An 18262-nucleotide genomic window follows, 5' to 3' on the forward strand; every position below is an offset into this window, starting at 1 on the left:
CACCTTCTTTCCTTTCTCATTCTTTCTTTTAATTTTTTTTTTAAAAGATTTATTTTATCTATTTGAAAGAGTTACAGAGAGCAAGGTCTTCCATCTGCTGGTTCACTCCCCAGATGGCCTGGCCACAATGGCTGGAGCTGCGCCGATCCGAAGCTAGGAGCCAGGAGCTTCTTCCAGGTTTCTTACGTGGGTGCAGGGGCCCAAGGTCTTGGGTCATCTTTTTTTTTTTTTTTTTTAAGATTTATTTATTTATTTGAAAGAGTTACACAGAGAGAGGAGAGGTGGGGGTGGGGGTCTTTCCATCCGATGGTTCACTCCCTAATTGGCCGCAACCGCCAGAGCTGCGCCAATCTGAAGCCAGGAGCCAGGAGTTTCTGCTGGGTCTCTCACGTGGGTGTAGGGGCCCAAGGACTTGGGCCATCTTCTACTGCTTTCCCAGCTCATAGCAGAGAGCTGGATTGGAAGTGGAGCAGCTGGTCTCAAACCGGTGTTGGGCCATCTTCTACTGCTTTCCGAGGCCATAGCAGAGAGCTAGATTGGAAGAGGAGCAGCTGGAACTAGAACCGGCACCCATTTGGGATGCTGGCACTTCAGGCCTGGGCTTTAACCCGCTATGCCACAGCTCCAGCCCCCCTTCCTTTAATTTTTACAATGATCTACTCTCGGTCTATTTTATACTCATAAGAGTAACCCTAAACTAAGTAAGGAATTCAACAAATAGTAAGAAACAAAAAATACTGTTCCTCAACAGTAGAGACAAGGGCTGTAAATAATCATTGAATCTCAAAATGTCTATTTCACTCCTATACATTACATTTTTTTGGTACTCTGTTAGTTACCACAGATCAGGGAAAACATGGTATTTGTCTTTTTGGGACTGGCTTATTTTACTAAGCATAATGGTTTAAAGTTGCATCTATTTTGTTGCAAAATACAGGCTTTCATTTTTTTATGACTGAGTAATATTCCATACTATATAAATATACCACAATTTCTTTTTTTTTTAAAGATTTTATTTATATGAGAGGTAGAGTTATAGAGAGAGCGAGAGACAGAGAGGGCTTCCATCTGTTGATTCACTCCCCAAATGGCTACAATGGCTAGAGCTGGGTTGATCCAAAGCAAGAAGCCAGGAGCCAGGAGCTAGGAGTTTCTTCCAGGGCTCCCACATGGGTGCAGGGGCCCAAGCACTTGGGACATTTTCTGCTACTTTTCCAGGCACATTAGCAGGGATCTGGATTGGAAGTGGAAAAGCCAGAACTTGAACTGGTGCCCACATGTGATGCCGGTGCCACAAGGGACAGCATTACCTGCTACACCACAGCACAGGCCCCTGTATGTATATTTTGTGATTATTTTCTCTCCTTCTGTAATGAATGTCATTGGCATCTGAATAAGGACTGCACTGTATCTGAAGATTGCTTGGGTAATATGACCATTTTAACAATATTAACACTTCTAATCCATGAACATGGGATGCCACCATTTTTATATGTCCTCTTCCATTTTTTTATCAGTGTTTTGTAATTTCATTGTTGACATTATTCATTTCCATAGTTAATTTTATTTCTAGGTATTTAATTTTTTGTAGCTAATGTGAATGGATACAGAATTTTTAATGGCAGTGAATGTGTTCTGATAAGGATTTTAAGGGTGAGAAAAGTGGGATTCAAATAAACACATTTTATATTTGTGCAATCTAAACAAAAATGGTCTGACTTGAGGCATATCCCAACAAGGTGTCAGATATAAAAGAAACAGGGATTGGCGTTGTGGCATAGTGGAATAAACCACTGCTTGCAATGCTGCATCCTATAAGAGTACTAGTTCAGGTCTCCACTGCTCCACTTCCAATCCAGTTAATGTGCCTGGGAAAACAGCAGAAATTGGCCTAAGTATTTGAGTCCCTGCCACTCAGATGGAGTTCTTCCTGGCTCCCACTAGCCCAGCCCTACCCATTGTAGCCACTTGGGGTATGAACCAGAGGATAGAAGATCTCTTTATCTCTGTATCTCTCCCTCTTTCTTTGTAACTCTGCCATTCAAATAAATTAATTAAAAAAATAAAAAGGAATATAAATAACTCTAAAAAGTACCCAAAATATGATAAAGCTCTTTACTAGTGATTACCTTCTTTTCCAATTTTTGTTTATTCGTTTATTTTCCTTTTTAAAATTTTTTATCACATTATTTTTAAAGACTTATTTATTTATTTGAAAGAGTTAGAGAGAGAGAGAGAGAGAAAGGTATTCCATCTGCTGGTTCACTCCCCAATTGGCTGCAGCCGCTGGAGCTGCACTGATCTGAAGCCAGGAGCCAAGAGCTTCCTCCGGGTCTGCCATGCAGGCACAGGGGCCCAAGGACTTGAGCTATCTTCTGCTGGTTTCCCAGGCCATAGCAGGGAGCTAGATTGGAAGTGAAGCACCTGGGACTCGCGCCAGCACCCATATCTGGTGCTGGCGCTGCAGGCGGCGGCTTTACCCACTACGCCACAGCATAGAAGGAGAGGGAGAACGAGAGAACTTCTATCCTCTGGTTCATTCCCCAAATGGCCACAATGGTTAGGACTGGATCAGGCCTAATTCAGGAATGTCCTCCAGGTTTCCCACATGGATGCGGAATATAGAATGCTGGCCCTGCAGGAAGAGGCTTAACCCACTATGCCAAAGCACCAGCCTCTGCTTTTTTAAATTGTAAGGCAGAAAGAGAGACAGACCAGTTCACTCTGCAAATGCTCCCAACAGCCAAGACTGGGCCAGGCCAAAGCCAGGAGCCTAGAACCCTATTCAGATCCCATGTCAGTGGCAGAGACCCAAGTGCTTGACCCATTAGCACTGCCACTCAGGGTTTGTACAAGTAGGAGTTGCATCAGAAAGGGTGGAGTCAAGACTCAAACCAGGACATGGCATATGGGATGGAGGTGTCCTAAAGTGGTATCCTAACTGCAGAACCCAGTGTCCATCTCTATCAGTGGTCTTTTAAGGAAGCAGCAAAAAGGGAACTACTTAGTACAATATACAGTGAAAATTACTAAAAATTTTCATGTAAATTTCTTTTCTCAAAGGCTCCCTTCTCATCTCATTTACTCTTTTCCCGCATTAAGTCCAAACTTCTTTCTCTGCACCACTCTTGGATCTCCTCTCTTTATTATTTGGCTTCCAGCATCTGCCTTAGCCTTGAAAGATTGAGAGGCAGAATTACAGGGGTGGGGTGAGAGAGAGAGAGAGACAGAGAGAGATCTCTTCTCTCTGCTGGTTCACTCCCTAAGTGGCCGAATGGCCCAGGTTGAGGCAAGTCAAAGCCAAATGACAATCCTGAACAAGAAGAATAAAACTGCAGGCATTGCAGTACCTGACTTCAAAACATATTACAGGGGCTGGCACTGTGGCTTAGCGGGTAAAGCTGCTGCGTGTAGTTCCAGCATCCCATATGGGCACCGGTTCAAGTCCCAGCTGTTCCACTTCCGATCCAGCTCTCTGCTGTGGTCTGGGAAAGCCGTAGAAGTTGGCCCAAATGCTTGGACCCCTGTACTTGCATGGGAGAACTGAAGAAGCTCCAGGCTCCTGGCTTTGGATTGGTCTAGCTGGGGCTGTTGTGGCCATTTGGGGAGTGAACCAATGGATGGAAGACTCTCTGCTTCTGCCTCTCTGTAACTCTGCCTTTCAAATAAATAAATAAAATTTTTAAAAAACCAATAAAATTAACAAAAACATGTCATAAAGCTGTAGTAACCAAAACAACACAGTACTGCCATGGAAACAGACATACATACCAACAGAACAGAGAACCAAGGCATGTATGTTATAGCCAGTTGAGTTTTCACAAAGACAGCAAGTATGAAGGAACTTCATGAAGCTTATTGAAAAATTGAATTAAAAGATGTTTGTTTCGAGGAAAAAATATTTTTTAAAATATAAACTTTATGGGGCCATGGCATAGGAGGCTAAGCCTCTGTCTGTGGTGCTGGCATTCCATATGGGCACTGGTTCCTGTCCCAGTTGCTACTCTTCTGATTCAGCTTTCTGCTAATGGCTTGGGAAAGCAGTGGAAGATGGCTCAAGTGCTCGGGCCCCTGGCTCATGTGGAAGACCAAGAAGATTCTGGCTTTGGATCTGCTCAGCTCCAGCTGTTGAGGCCATTTGAGGAGTGAAGCAGTGGATGGAAGACCTTTTTTTTTGGATAGGCAGAGTTAGAGAGAAAGATCTTCCTTCTCTTGGTTCACCCCCGAGATGGCCACCACGGCCGGCGTGCTGCGCCGATCCGAAGCCAGGAGCCAGGTGCTACCTCCTGGTCTCCCATGCAGGTGCAGGGCCCAAGCACTTGGGCCATCCTCCACTGCCTTCCTGGGCCACAGCAGAGAGCAGGATGAAGAGAAGCAACTGGGACAGAACCCGGAGTACTGGCACCACAGACAGAGGATTAGCCTAGTGAGCCACGGTGCCGGCCTGGAAGACCTTTGTTCTGTCTCTTTTTGTCTGTAACTCTACCTCTCAAAAAAATAAAAATCTTTAAAATATATATATATGTGTATACACACACACACACACACACACACACTTTTATTTCTCAGTGTAAGGTGGTCCGTCAACTTTAAAATACTTTTGTAAGTAATGATACCAGCCATTTAATCCATCTCTAATATACTAAGGGTTTGGGAATATAACCATGTCAGTGCAGTCCTTTTTAATATTTTTAATTGAATATATATTTTTGCCCTTTAAAACTTTTTTTAAAAGGATTTTATTTATTTATTTGAAAGGCAGAGTTACAGAGAGGCAGAGAGAGAGGTCTTCCATCTGCTGGTTCACTCCCCAAAGAGCTGCAACAGCTGGAGCTGGGCGAATCCAAAGCCAGGAACCAGGAGCTTTTTCTGGATCTCCCATGCGGGTGCAGGGACTCAAGGAGAGAGGCCACCTTCTATTGCTTTCCCAACTCATAACAGAGCTGGATTGGAAGTGGAGCAGTTACGACTCAAACCTGTGTCCATATGGAATGACAGTGCTGCAGGTGGTGGCTTTACTCACTGTATCACAGCGCTGGTGCATTTTGAAACTTTTAAGACTAGGAAGCAGGAAAAAAAAAAGGAGCCGGGTTAGGACTGTAAGGTGAATAACTAATGATTTCCTATCAAAACTCTTGTAAAATTACCCTTGATGAGACGGAAGAGCAGGATGGTTGTGATGTTGTGAAAGTGCTTTCCGCTGAAACTTTCCCCTGTGTTTTTTTTGCTGAAACTTTAGCTCAAATCAGTCTCACAGTAAGCAGACGTTATGATTCTTTTGTCCTCCAAAAAGTCAGCAGACATTTCCTAAAAAACTTTCACCATGAACTTTGTTCTTTTTTTTTTTTTTTTTTAAGATTTATATATTTATTTGAAAGTTGGAGTTACACAGAGAGAAGGAAGGACAGAGAGAGAGAGAGGTCCTCCATCACTGGCTCACTCTCCAATTGGCTGCAACAGCCAGAGCTGCGCCGATCCAAAGCCAGGATCCAGGAGCTTCCTCCAGGTCTCCCACGTGGGTGCAGGGACCCAAGGACTTGGGCCATCCTCCACTGTTTTCCCAGACCATAGCAGAGAGCTGGATCGAAAGTGGAAAAGCCAGGACTTGAACTGGCACCTCTATGGGATGCTGACACTGCAGGCGGCGGCTTTACCTGCTACGTCACAGTGCCAGCCCCAACCTTTGCTGTTGACTGGGCCACTTTTGTTTTGACTGAGCCACTTTTTTTTTTTTTTTTTTAATTCGAGAGGCAGAGTTACAGAGAGGCAGAGGCAGAGAGAGAGAGAGAGAGGTCTTCCATCCACTGGTTCACTTCTTAGATGGCCACAATGGCCAGAGATGGACTGATCCAAAGCCAGCAGCTTCTTCTGGGCCTCCCATCTGGGTGTAGGGGGTCTAAGGACTTGGGCCATTTTCTGCTTTCCCAGGCCATAGCAAAGAGCTGGTTCGGAAGTGGAGCAGCTGGATCTCAAACTGGTGCCCATATGCGATGCTGGCACTGCCGGCAGCAGCTTTACCCGCTACGCCATAGTGCCAACTTCTAACTGAACCACTTCTGCTGTGTGCTTTGTCTTCAGGATTGTATTGCTAAAGCTATGTATCATCTCCTGTTGGAATTTTTTGAAGAATGTTTCAAGATCTTGATCCCATGTGTGTAAAATTTCCATTTAAAGCTCTGCTCTTGACGGCAGCTGATCTGGCTGCCAAAACAGAAAGTATGTCCAACCTTATGAGCAGAAGTTGAAGTTGATCTCAAAGAAATAGAGAATAGAATAGTGTTCTTACCAAGCCTGAGAAGGGTTTTGGGGAAGGAGTGGACACAGGGTGTATTTGGATAGGAGAAGTAACTTCTTTTTTTTTGACAGGCAGAGTGGATAGTGAGAGAGAGAGACAGAGAGAAAGGTCTTCCTTTTGCCATTGGTTCACCCTCCAATGGCCGCCATGGCTGGCGCGCTGCAGCCGGCGCACTGCGTTGATCTGAAGGCAGGAACCAGGTGCTTTTCCTGGTCTCCCATGCAGGTGCAGGGCCCAAGCACTTGGGCCATCCTCCACTGCACTCCCGGGCCACAGCAGAGAGCTGGCCTGGAAGAGGGGCAACCGGGAAAGAATCCGGCGCCCCAACCGGGACTAGAACCCGGTGTGCCAGCGCCGCTAGGTGGAGGATTAGCCTATTGAGCCGCGGCGCTGGCCAAAGGAGAAGTAACTTCTAATGTTCTATAGCCCAGTAGGATAACTTGGGTTAAAACAGTAATTGAATGTTTCAGAATAATAGGATTTAGAATGTTCCCAACACAAAGAAATGATATATGTCTAAAATGATTTGCCATTTACCCTGATATAATCTTTATATACTCTATAAATATTGAAATGCTATATATATTCCTTATATATATATTCCTTATATATATATAGTATGTACAATTATTCCTTATATATGTACAATATATTAGTTCTTTGCAGATATCTTTACTTGTGTGCCCTTTATTTAAAAATTCATTTTATTGGCTTGTTTACAATCCAGTGTATGCATATATTCATGTAACCATTCCTTTAATATGGAATGTTTGTGTACTTTCCATGTTTTTTCTAAAACAATATTGTAATGAATATCTTTACTGTTGTTAGTCTTTCTGTGTAAGAATTATTAGATTGAGAGTTGGAAGCAGTTACTAAACTTATATGTATCTATCAATATGGAAGCAATTTTTTTATTACTGATACATTCTCAATGAGTAACACTGCCAGGGAGCAGCTTGAAAGTCATAGAGCCTGGCTGGTGCCGCGGCTCACTAGGCTAATCCTCCGCCTGCGGTGCTGGTACTCCAGGTTCTAGTCCTGGTTGGAGCGCCGGTTCTGTCCCGGTTGCCCCTCTTCCAGTCCACCTTTCTGCAGTGGACTAGGAAGGCAGTGGAGGATGGCCCAAGTGCTTGGGCCCTGCACCCGCGTGGGAGACCAGGAGGAAGCACCTGGCTTCTGGCTTCAGATCAGCACAGCGCGCCTGCCGTGGTGGCCATTTTGGGGGTGAACCAACGGAAGGAAGACCTTTCTCTCTGTCTCTCTCTCTCTCACTGTCTAACTCTGCCTAAAAAAAAAAAAGTCATAGAGTCTGTTTAAACAGAGAACATTAACTTGATGTTAAGCTGTTTCTCTCTGTTTTTTTTTTTTTTTTTTTTCAAGATTTATTTTATTTACTTGAAGGGCAGTGTTGGAGAGAGAGAGGGAGAGAGAGAGAGTGGTCTTCCATCTGTTGGTTCACTCCACAAATGGCTATATGGCCAGACTAGGCCAGGCCGAAGCCAGGAGCTTCATCCACGTGGATGTAGGGGCCCAAGGACTTGGACCATCTTCCACTGCTTTCCCGGGCACATTAGCAGGGAGCTGTATTGGAGTAGCTGGGGCTCAAACCGGTGCCCATATGGGATGCTGTTATATACCACAGTGCTGGTCCCAGTGTTAATTTTTTTTTTTAAATTAATTTATTTGAAAGGCAGAGTTACAGAGAGGCAGAGGCAGAGAGAGAGAGAGAGGTCTTCCATCCACTGGTTCACTCCCCAGATGGCTGCAATGACTGGAGCTGTGCCAATCCAGAGCCAGGAGCTTCTTCCAGGTCCCATGCAAGTGCAGGGGCCCAAGGACTTGGGCCATCTTCTAGTGCTTTCCCAGGCCATAGCAGAGAGCTGAATGGGAAGTGGAGCAGCTGAACCAATGCCCATATAGGATGCCAGCACTTCAGGCGGCAGCTTTACCTGTCATGCCACAGTGTTAGCCCCAATGTTGTTTAAAAAAGATTCATTTTTATTTATTTGAAAGGCATGGTGATTGGCAGGGAGGAGACAGAGAGGGAGAGAAATCTTTCATCTATTGGTTCACTAGCCAGGTGGCTGCAATGGCTAGTGCTGGGCTAGGCAGAAGCCAGGAGCCAGAAGCCAGGACCTCCATCCAAGTCTCCCACATGAGTGGTAGGGCCCAAGCAGTTGGGCTGTCATTCACTTCTGTTTCCCAGGCACGCTGGCTGGGAGGCAGGAGCCAACCGGCAGGAGCTGGAACCCGTGCTCGTATAGGATGCTGTTGGTGTTTTTCTAGTCTTTGTTTACAAATATTAGAGATGAAAAATAGCAGAGATGTGAACCTTGTTGTGGTGTTCATGATAATCTCTTCTGGAGCTTACCAGTTCTTGTATTTAAGAAGTGCTTCCTTTTGTCTGGGTGTATATATGCACCTGTTTCCTGTAGAACAGAGAGACTACTATAGGGTGGATTTTTGTTTGTTTGTTTGTTTATTCCTTTTAAAAAAATCCTTTATAGACTGAATAATAATGCTAGTTACAAGTCACATTTGAATTATGTTTCATTGGTTATAAAGCACTTTGTTATGTATTTTTTAACTTATTCTTTTAAAGATTTATTTTTATTTATTTGAAAGAGTTAACAGAGACAGGTGGAGAGGAGAGAGAGATGTCTTCCATCCTCTGGTTCATTCCCCAAATGGCCACAACACCCAGAGTTGAGCTGATCCGAAGCCAGGAGCTAGTAGCTTCTTCTGGGTCTCCCACGTAGGTGCAGGGGCCCAAGCACTTGAGCCATCCTTTGCTGCTTTCCCAGGCACATTAGCAGGGAGCTGGATCAGAAGTGGAGCAGCTGGGACTCGAACCGGTGCCCGTATTGGATGCTGGCACTGTAGGCTAGAGCTTTAACCTACTCTACCACAGTGCTGGCCCCATCTTTCATTTTGTTTTAAAATTTATTTATTTAAAAGGCAGAGTGATGGGACTAGAACTATAGTGTAGCAGGTAAAGCTGTCTCCTGCAGTGCTGGCATCCATATGGGCACCGGTTCAAGTCCCGGCTGCTCCGCTTCCCATCCAGCTCTCTGCTATGGCCTAGGAAAGCAGTAGAAGATGGCCCAAGTCCTTGGGCCTCTGCACCCATATGGGAGACCTGGAAGAAGCTTTGGCTCCTGGATTCAGATCATTGCAGCTCTAAGCATTGTGGCCAGCTGGGGAGTGAACCAGCAGATGGAAAACCTCTCTTTCTTGTGCGCTCTCTCTCTGCCTCTCCTTCTGTCTGTTAACTCTGACTTTCAAATAAATAAATAAATGTTTAAAAGGAAAAAAAAAAAAGGCAGAGTGACAAGGAGAGAATGAGAGCAAGGGGGATGTTCCATTTTCTGGATGGCTGCAACAGCCAGGTCTGGGCCAGGCTGAAGCCAGGAAGGAGCCTAGGACTCTGTCCTGGTCTTCCATATGGGTAGCAGGGGCCTAGGCACTTTGGCCATATTGTGCTGCTTTTCCAGAAGGTGCATTAGCAGGGAGCCAGATCAAATACAGAACAGTTGGAATTCAAATCTGCACTCAGTCTGGTCTGCCAGTGTCACAAGCATGGCTTTACCTGCCATACCACAATGCCAGCTTGCAAAGCTAGGATTTCTGCTGTATTACCTGGGAAGTATATACAGTAATGATTAATGCTGCAGCTTCTAGGCCTAGAGTGCTTATCTTTAAAGCATTAATGTCACTTACTGGATCTTGGAAAAGTTTTTTAACTTCTCTGCCTTCATTTTCTTATGTGGATTGTGTGAAAATAATAATCATGACTTACTCATTGGAAGAAGTGAATTAATATCTAGTATGTAGAAGAGTGCTTGACATCAAATATTCAGTGAATGTTAGCTGTTGTGACTACTGTAGAATGAATACCCCCTCCACTGGTTACCACCACTGCCTTATCATAGTTTTTGATTTCCAGAACCAGACAGCTACCAGCTTGATTTTCTTTTACTATTGGCGTTTGGGGCTGTGTTCCTGGAGCAGCCATTTTGAAGATTCTGGTGATGTTCTTGGTTTATTTGCAGAACAAGACAGTGGAGAAAGTGAGAAAAGGAGAAAAAAGAAGAAAGGTACCAAGAGGAAACGAGATGGAAAGGGTCAAGAAGAAGGGACCTTGGCTTATGACCTGAAACTAGATGACATGCTTGACCGCACCTTGGAGGATGGTGCCAAGCAGCATAACCTAACGGCAGTCAATGTTCGGAACATCCTTCATGTGAGCAAAACTGGGCCAGTTGTGTAATTGGAATGGAATCTTTTCATGCAAAGCACAGAAAAATACTCAACAAATTTTTTTTTTTTTTTTTTAAGATTTATTTATTTATTCTGAAAGAGTTACAAAGGAAGGAAAAGACAGAGATCTTCCATCTGCTGGTTTACTCGCCAGATGGCTGCAGTAGCCAGTCCTGGCTGGCCAGGCCGAAGATAGGAGCCAGGAACATCATCCAGCTCTCCCAGCATGTGTGCAAGGGCCCAAACACTTGGGCTATTTTCTGCTACCTTCCCCAGGCCATTAGCAGGGAGCTTGATGAGGAGTAGAGCAGACATTACATGAACTGGTGCCAATATGGAATGCTGGTATTAAAGGCAGCAACTTTACCTGCTATGCCACAGGCCAGCCCCCTCAGCAAAAATTTCACTTCTGTTTTCTGCATTACTGATTTTATGGATTTACCTGACATTACATGTGAATCTTAATTCTTTAATCTAGGATCTTGCCTCCCACAGAGACAAGAATTCTAAACAGAGGCATAGTAACATGCACAAGTGAGAACAGGATTTATTTCTAAGTGAGAGAATGAATGTACATTCACACGTGAGTGTGGGCCACCCCACACTGAGAAATACCTGTCATGAGTGTGCCAGAGGCTTGCCCATGAAAGAAAGAGATAGGGAGAGAGAAGGAAAAGTATCTCCAAGTGTGGTCCATGGCTAAAAGAACCTTCTCCCTCCCTCCCCTTTCTCAGCTTGTTTTATAAGGTGGGGGTGGTACCGCTTTAATCGGATAAACAAACAAGGTGGTTTCTTAGCATGATTGAAGCCTTTTGGGATACTCTCATGTAGAATTTAAATTCCATGTGGTCATGATTGTGTCTCGTTCAGGTTCTGGATGAGATGCGGGTGTACATTCTGGGAAGGTGGGTGAATAAAGCTGACAGTTAAAGAGATAACCATTATATTGCAGGGCTGCAAGAATTCAGGCTCACCTAAACCTGATTAATGGCCTAATTATTACCATGGCAACAAAACATTTTATATTTCAATATAGCTTTCTCTTTTACTTAGCACAGTGTGAAATCTGAACATGGTGTTCAAAAAGAGCTAAATTGAAAAGATAAGCCATCGCTCTGCTTCCTTCTTGAGTGTTTATTGTTTAGCATATTTGAAGATGGTAATGTCCATGGTGGATTTGCTCTTCTATGAGATCTGATGAGCTGTCCAGTTAGTAGTTCTCCTATAGTACTTTGCCCATATGAAAATGTTGTTCTTGATATGTAAGTGTTTGTAGAGTCCTTGCTGTTTGTTACTCTTTTATGCATAGAGACTCTATGTGAGCCATTACTGTTTCTAGCGCTGCTGATGAGATGAGTCCATTTGCTGCTGCATCTGTCAAGCTGTACACTTCTGCCAAAACTTGGCTTCTTCTTTACTTTCAGTTGCCTTACCTCACCCAGCTAGCTGTCATTTATCACGTGCATATGTGTAGCAGAGTTCCTTAGAGATGCATATTGTCTAGATGACAAGCCCTTGTTGCTTAAAGTGAAATTTCATCTTTCTCCAGGAAGTAATCACAAATGAGCACGTGGTAGCTATGATGAAAGCAGCCATCAGTGAGACAGAAGACATGCCAATGTTTGTGAGTAGTTGATTGTTACTCTTTAGATCTCATGGAATAGAGTTATCTATAAACTGGCGAAGTATAGGAAGTCACTTGGGAAGTTATAACGAATTTGATGTCTGGTGGCAACATTAGCATCTCAAAACCCAACTGTCACACTGGGATTTTTTTTTTACTGACTGTTTTCTTCCTATTTCCCCTAACATAGGAGCCTAAGATGACACGCTCTAAGCTGAAGGAAGTGGTGGAGAAAGGAGTGGTGAGTGCTCTGGTTTTTTTTATTTAGCATAGTAAATAGATTCTAATTCCAGGTTATTCATCTGGAAAAAATATAGGCAAAATTGTGGTTGAATTTGCCTCATTAAAGAATTATTTGTGAAAAGCAGGTAGAAAAGGAATATATAAAATGGTTATCATAGGCCTGCATCCCTCATGGGTGCTGTGGGCTCCTAGCTGTTCTGCTTCCAGAGGAAGATGGCCTGATTGCTTGGGCCCCTGCCACCAATGTGGCAGACCTACATGGAGTTTCTGGCTCCTAGCTTCTGCCTTGCCCAGCCCTGGCTTTTGTGGCCATTTGTGGAGTGAACCAGCAGATGGAAGATATCTCTCTCTCTCTCTCTCTTTCTTTCTGCCTTTGTCTTTGTAATTCTGCTTTTCGAGTAAGTTAATACATGTGTAATAATAATACATCTAACCCTGAAAGGCAGGGTTAGAGAGCCGAGAGAGAGAATGAGATCTTCATTCCTGGTTCACTCCCAAAATGGTCTCAAGGGCCAGGGCTCGGCTGGGCCAGGCTGAAGCTAGGAGCCTGGAATTCCAGCCAAATGCCTTACGTGGGTGGCAGGGGCCCAAGAATTCAGGTGATCTTCTGCTGCAAGGAGCTAGATAAGAAGTGGAGTAGCTAGAACTGAAACCAGTGCTCATATGGAATCATGGGGTGCTGATTATCACAGGCAGTGACTTAACCCAGATGAGCAGTGGTGGCAGTGGGAGTTGAGGGGTGGTGGTGGAGAGGAGTGCCAAGAAATAGATTCTTTTTCTTCCATCAAGCTTTGACAGGATTTGAGAACATGCCCTCAGGGATAGCCAGTATCTGTAGATCTCTGCAGCTGTTTGTTAATTAGATAACTTTTGTGATGGTAAAGAAGAGATAAAAATGACAAGCAATGTAGCTAGTGAGATAATTATTTATATTCTTTCTTGATAGGTAATTCCAACATGGAATATTTCACCAATTAAAAAGGCCAATGAAATTAAGGTAAACTTGAAAATGGCAATTGTTATTCTTTTCCAGAAAGACTTCATCAACTTTGAAACCCAAGTGCTTCCTTTCTTTTGTTAACATTTTTTTTGGCCTATCTTTCTTTAATTCCGGCTTTGGATTTTTCCATTCCATTTTTCTTAGATTCGCATCACACAGACTTATTTTAACCCTGCCTCATATAATTTGCTTTAGCACATTACACATCTTAGGATTTGTTTTTCTGCCCTGCTTTCCCCCCTTATTTTCCAAATATGTGTGTTTTGTGTTTCCCATCATTCCTCCATTTCTTTCTAATTATCCTAATGTAGCCGCCTCAGTTTGTGGATATCCACCTTGAAGAAGATGACTCCTCAGATGAAGAGTACCAGCCAGATGATGAAGAGGAAGATGAGACTGCCGAAGAGGTAAGTAGGTATCTGTTGGTGATAAGAAGAAATTTGGCTTAAGCAATAAGGTGTACTCTGCATCCCTGGTTATGTTACCTGTTCTGTAGAAAGGATTCAGGCATTATCGTTTTTTTGCTATGAGGTGTTTTTCTGCTCTTCATACTTACTTAATGTTTTCTTTTTTTACCTATTATATTATGAAATATAACACAGAAATGTGCACAGAATAAAATTTAGTTTATATGATTATAATGCGAATCTTCATGAAGCTTCCTCCTACAGCAAGAATTATAACATTACCAGGATAACTCCTCTGTGCCCTTCCCTGTCAGAATGACCTCCCATCACCCAAAGATAATCACTATCCTGATTTTTTTTGGGTAATTGTTTCCATGCTTTTCTTTATGGTTATGACATTTAAATATGCATCTCTATACCTGTAGCTCAGTTTTGATTGTTTTCAAACTTTTTATATAAATGGACTGAGAGTGTGTTTGTTTTTGTTCCTGACTTTTTTTTTGTTCAACATTATGCTTTTGAAGTTTGTCTGTATTATCACTTACAGCCTTATTCATTTTCATTGCTTCATTAATATTTTCTTTGACCTGTTCATTAATGTGTTCTTGGACTTATTTGTAAAAGGACTTTAAACTATTGGCTTATACTTTTACAGAGTTAAAATGCAAATGAAGATAATGATCTGATCACTGTCCCCCCCTAAAAGATATTAAACTTCTATTTAAGTTTTATTTTCTCTTTACTTGGACAAATTGAGTGATTGATTTTTGTGATTCTCTTGCAATACTTCAAAGTCAGTGAATTGAGGCAGGGGGCATAAATATAAAAGTGAACTGGACTTTTTTTATAGAGCTTGCTGGAAAGTGATGTTGAAAGCACTGCTTCATCTCCACGAGGGGCAAAGAAATCCAGATTGAGGCAGTCTTCTGAGATGACTGAGACAGACGAGGAGAGTGGCCTGTTACCAGAGGTAAATCAGCACCTTACAACGGGGATGAGGTTGATGTTGCTGTAAAGTTAGATTGTTTATTTGTGATGATTCTGGGCTGTCATTGTTTTTCAAAGTCTCTTATGTCATTGAACAATTATGTAATAAGGGAGAGCTTTTCTGAGTTCTCATCCAAAAATGTGGAACCAGCAGTTTCTTTTCTTCTACTTTTTTCTTCTCTCATACCATAATGTTGTCCTAAAGCATTTTTATTAGGTTCTGAGCTTTTTGTAACTTAAGTAACATTCTGTTGGTTTCCCTGGAAATAATATGAAACCTAGTTAGGTTAGTCTAGTACTTGACAGTACTTTAGTTTGCAAAGGAAAGGATCAGTAGTATCTGGAAGTATGGAAGGCCCTCTTCTTTCTTGCCTGTCCCCCCCCCCCCCCCATCTCTCCTTTTTTTTTTTGTCTCTTTCAATCAGGCTGAGAAAGTTACCACACCTGCCATTAGGCACATCAGTGCTGAGGTGGTACCCATGGGGCCCCCGCCCCCTCCCAAGCCAAAACAGACTAGGGATAGCACTTTCATGGAGAAGCTGCACGCGGTAGATGAAGAGCTGGCTTCCAGTCCAGTCTGCATGGATTCTTTCCAGGTAAACCTTGTAACTAAATCACTGAGAAAGTCCAATGTAGTAATTTAGCTGTTGCTCAGATGGACAAGAAAGAGGGATAAATACTACATTCTTATATAACAAGTAAGAGCCCTGAAACTGTCAGTTCTTTTTCAAGGTTTATTTATTTGAAAGGCTAAATGACAGAGAGGGAAAGAAAGATGTCTTCCTTATACTAGTTCAATCCCCAAATGCCTACAATAGCCGTGAATGGAGCAGGCTGAAGCCAGGAAGCAGGAACTCCATCTGGGTTGTAGGTGGGAGGAACCCAAGTACTTGGGCCATCATTCACTTTCTTCTAGGCACATTAGTGGAAAGCTATATTGGAAATGGAGGTGAGGCTTGATTCTAGAATCTGGTAGAGGATGCGGGTGTCCCAAGCAGTGGATTAACTCACTGTTGCTCCACAATGCCAACCCCAAATCGTTAGATACTCTGTTCGGTTTGTGTTATTTAATGTTAAGTAATAATGGCATTCTTTCTAAGGAAGGCATAAAGTATGCTTAGAGACCATCTTAAAATGTGAAACAGGAGCAACATCACCTAGATTAACCTGTATTAACCTTTTACCACAGTGGCTTTATCATTCTCTTTGTCTATACACACATTTATTTTTCTAAATAATTTTAGAGTATAGTTATAGTTTTTTTTTTTTAAGATTTATTTATTTATTTGAAAGGCAGAGTTATAGAGAGGCAGAGAGGAGGTCCTCCATCCACTGGTTCACTCCCCAGATAGCCACAATGGCTGGAGCTGTGCTGATCTGCAGCTAGGAGCTTCATTGGGGTCTCCCACACGGGTACAGAGGCCCAAGGACTTGAGCCATCTTCTCCTGCTTTCCCAGGCCATAGCAGAGAACTGGATCAGAAGTGAAGCAGCTGGGACTCGAACCAGCCGCCCATATGAGATGCTGGCACTGTAGGCCATGGCTTTACCCACTGTGTTACAGCGCCAGTGCCTATATGTTACAGTTATAATTTTCTTCTACCCCTAAGTGCTTATATTATGTATTTCCTAAAATTGAGTCCATTCTCTTATGTTATCATATAGTACAATTATCAAAATTAGATATCTGATCAGATTACCCTCTCAGATTTCCCAGTTTCAATAATGCCCTTTTTTTTTTTTTAAAAGATTTATTTTATTTATTTGAAAGAGTTACAGAGAGAGGTAGAGACAGAGAGAGAGGACTTCCATCCACTGGTTCACTCTCCAGATGGCTGCAATGGCTGGAGCTGTGCCAGTCCGAAGCCAGGAGCCAGGAGCTTCTTGTGGGTCTCCCAAGTGGGTGCAGGGACCCAAGGGCTTGGGCCATCTTCTCCTGCTTTCCTAGGCGATAGCAGAGAGCTGGATCGGAAGAGGAGCAGCCGGACTAGAACCAGCGCCCCTATGGGATGCTGGCGCTTCAGGCCAGGCCTTTAACCCGCTGTGCACAGCCTTGGTCCCTCAATAATACCCTTTATAGCTAAAGGGTGAATTTTATGGCATATGAATTATGTATCAATAGAGCCATTGTGTTTCTGAAATACTGGTTTCAAACTGATGTAATTTTTCTTAAAATTTCTGAAACAATAGTAAACCCAAATTGTTTACAGCAGAAATTTTGTGGTTTAAAGTAGGATAATCACAGAGCACTTAATGAGATTTAGAGAATTTGGAAGCCTTATTCACTCAGTGACTTTTTTCCCCTCTGTTGCTTAGCCCATGGATGACAGTCTCATTGCATTCCGCACCCGTTCTAAGATGCCCCTGAAAGATGTTCCCCTGGGCCAGCTGGAGGCGGAGCTCCGAGCTCCTGACATTACTCCTGATATGTATGACCCCAACACAGCAGACGATGAGGACTGGAAGATGTGGCTGGGGGGACTGATGAATGATGATGTGGGGAATGAGGGTGAGTGTCTCGTTTACATTTACTCCATCTGTATAGTAAAATTTTCATTAATTGAAAGCTTAAAAATGAAGTGTTTTGGGTTTATTGCTTTTAATTTGCATTTAACATAATTCGCCTTAAATCAATAGTTAATTTTCTTTTTTTCATTCTGAATTTCTTTGGGAATCTTTTGAATGTCAAATATCTTCCCTTGAAACATAAATGTAGTTACCACAATTTTATTTTTATTTGAAAGAGTTAGCAGAAAAGAGAGACAGAGAGAGATATCTTCCATCTGCTGGTTCAATCTCCAAATGGTTGCAATGGCCAGGTCTAGACCATGCCAATGCCAGGAACCCAGAACTCCATCTGGGTCTCCCATGTGAATGGCAGGGGTCTAAGTATGTGAACCATCTTCCTCTGCCTTCCTAGGCTCATTAGCAGGTGGAGTGACCAGGACTTGATCCAGCACTCATATGGTATGTTGGCATTGCAGGTTACAGCTTTAACTCTTGAGTGCCATTTTTTTTGCAATATAATTTTATCTATGAAATCATGAGATTATAGTAGTATATCAAAATATTATGTCAATTAAGGGTCTTTGTGACACAGGTGGAAGTATCCTAACTATCTTGATGAAGTCAAGTAAAATCAGACTTTGAGAATAGCACAATAACCTACAGTAGGGGTGGGAGTTTGGCACAGCATTTAGGCTGCTGCTTGGGACTCCTGCCTTCCGTATGTGAATGCCTGGGTTCATGTCCTGGCTCTATTTTTGCTTCTTGCTTCCTGCTAACGTGAACCCCAGGAGGCAGCAGGTGATGGCCCAAATAGGTAGCTCCCTGCCACCTTTGTAAGAGACCTCGATTGAGTTCCTGACTCCTGGTTTCAGCCTGGCCTAGACCCAACTGTTGCAGGTATTTGGGGATGAACCAGTGGATGGAAGATATCTTTAT

At 43.1% G+C, this 18262-nt stretch overlaps 1 protein-coding gene across 7 annotated transcripts in view; it reads left to right on the plus strand.

Moving 5' to 3' along the window:
- LOC100350760 (GON-4-like protein) overlaps positions 1-18262 on the plus strand; it is a 78868-nt gene that overhangs the window by 21912 nt on the left and 38694 nt on the right. For 6 of the 7 annotated variants that reach the window (XM_089299840.1, XM_008264339.5, XM_051857207.3 and 3 more), the window contains 8 exons: positions 10351-10541; positions 12108-12182; positions 12373-12423; positions 13372-13422; positions 13737-13832; positions 14683-14802; positions 15245-15415; positions 17135-17327. In XM_089299840.1, coding sequence (XP_089155966.1) covers positions 10351-10541; positions 12108-12182; positions 12373-12423; positions 13372-13422; positions 13737-13832; positions 14683-14802; positions 15245-15415; positions 17135-17327 — 948 coding nt within the window. Of the gene's footprint in view, positions 1-1218; positions 1336-10350; positions 10542-12107; positions 12183-12372; positions 12424-13371; positions 13423-13736; positions 13833-14682; positions 14803-15244; positions 15416-17134; positions 17328-18262 lie in introns of those variants that run through there. The other variant, XM_051857210.2, reaches the window with a different exon arrangement.

The sequence above is a fragment of the Oryctolagus cuniculus genome, chromosome 7 (assembly GCF_051225735.1).
Source record: "Oryctolagus cuniculus isolate XC-2025 breed Fujian yellow rabbit chromosome 7, ASM5122573v1, whole genome shotgun sequence".
NCBI classification, from domain to species: Eukaryota; Metazoa; Chordata; class Mammalia; order Lagomorpha; family Leporidae; genus Oryctolagus; species Oryctolagus cuniculus.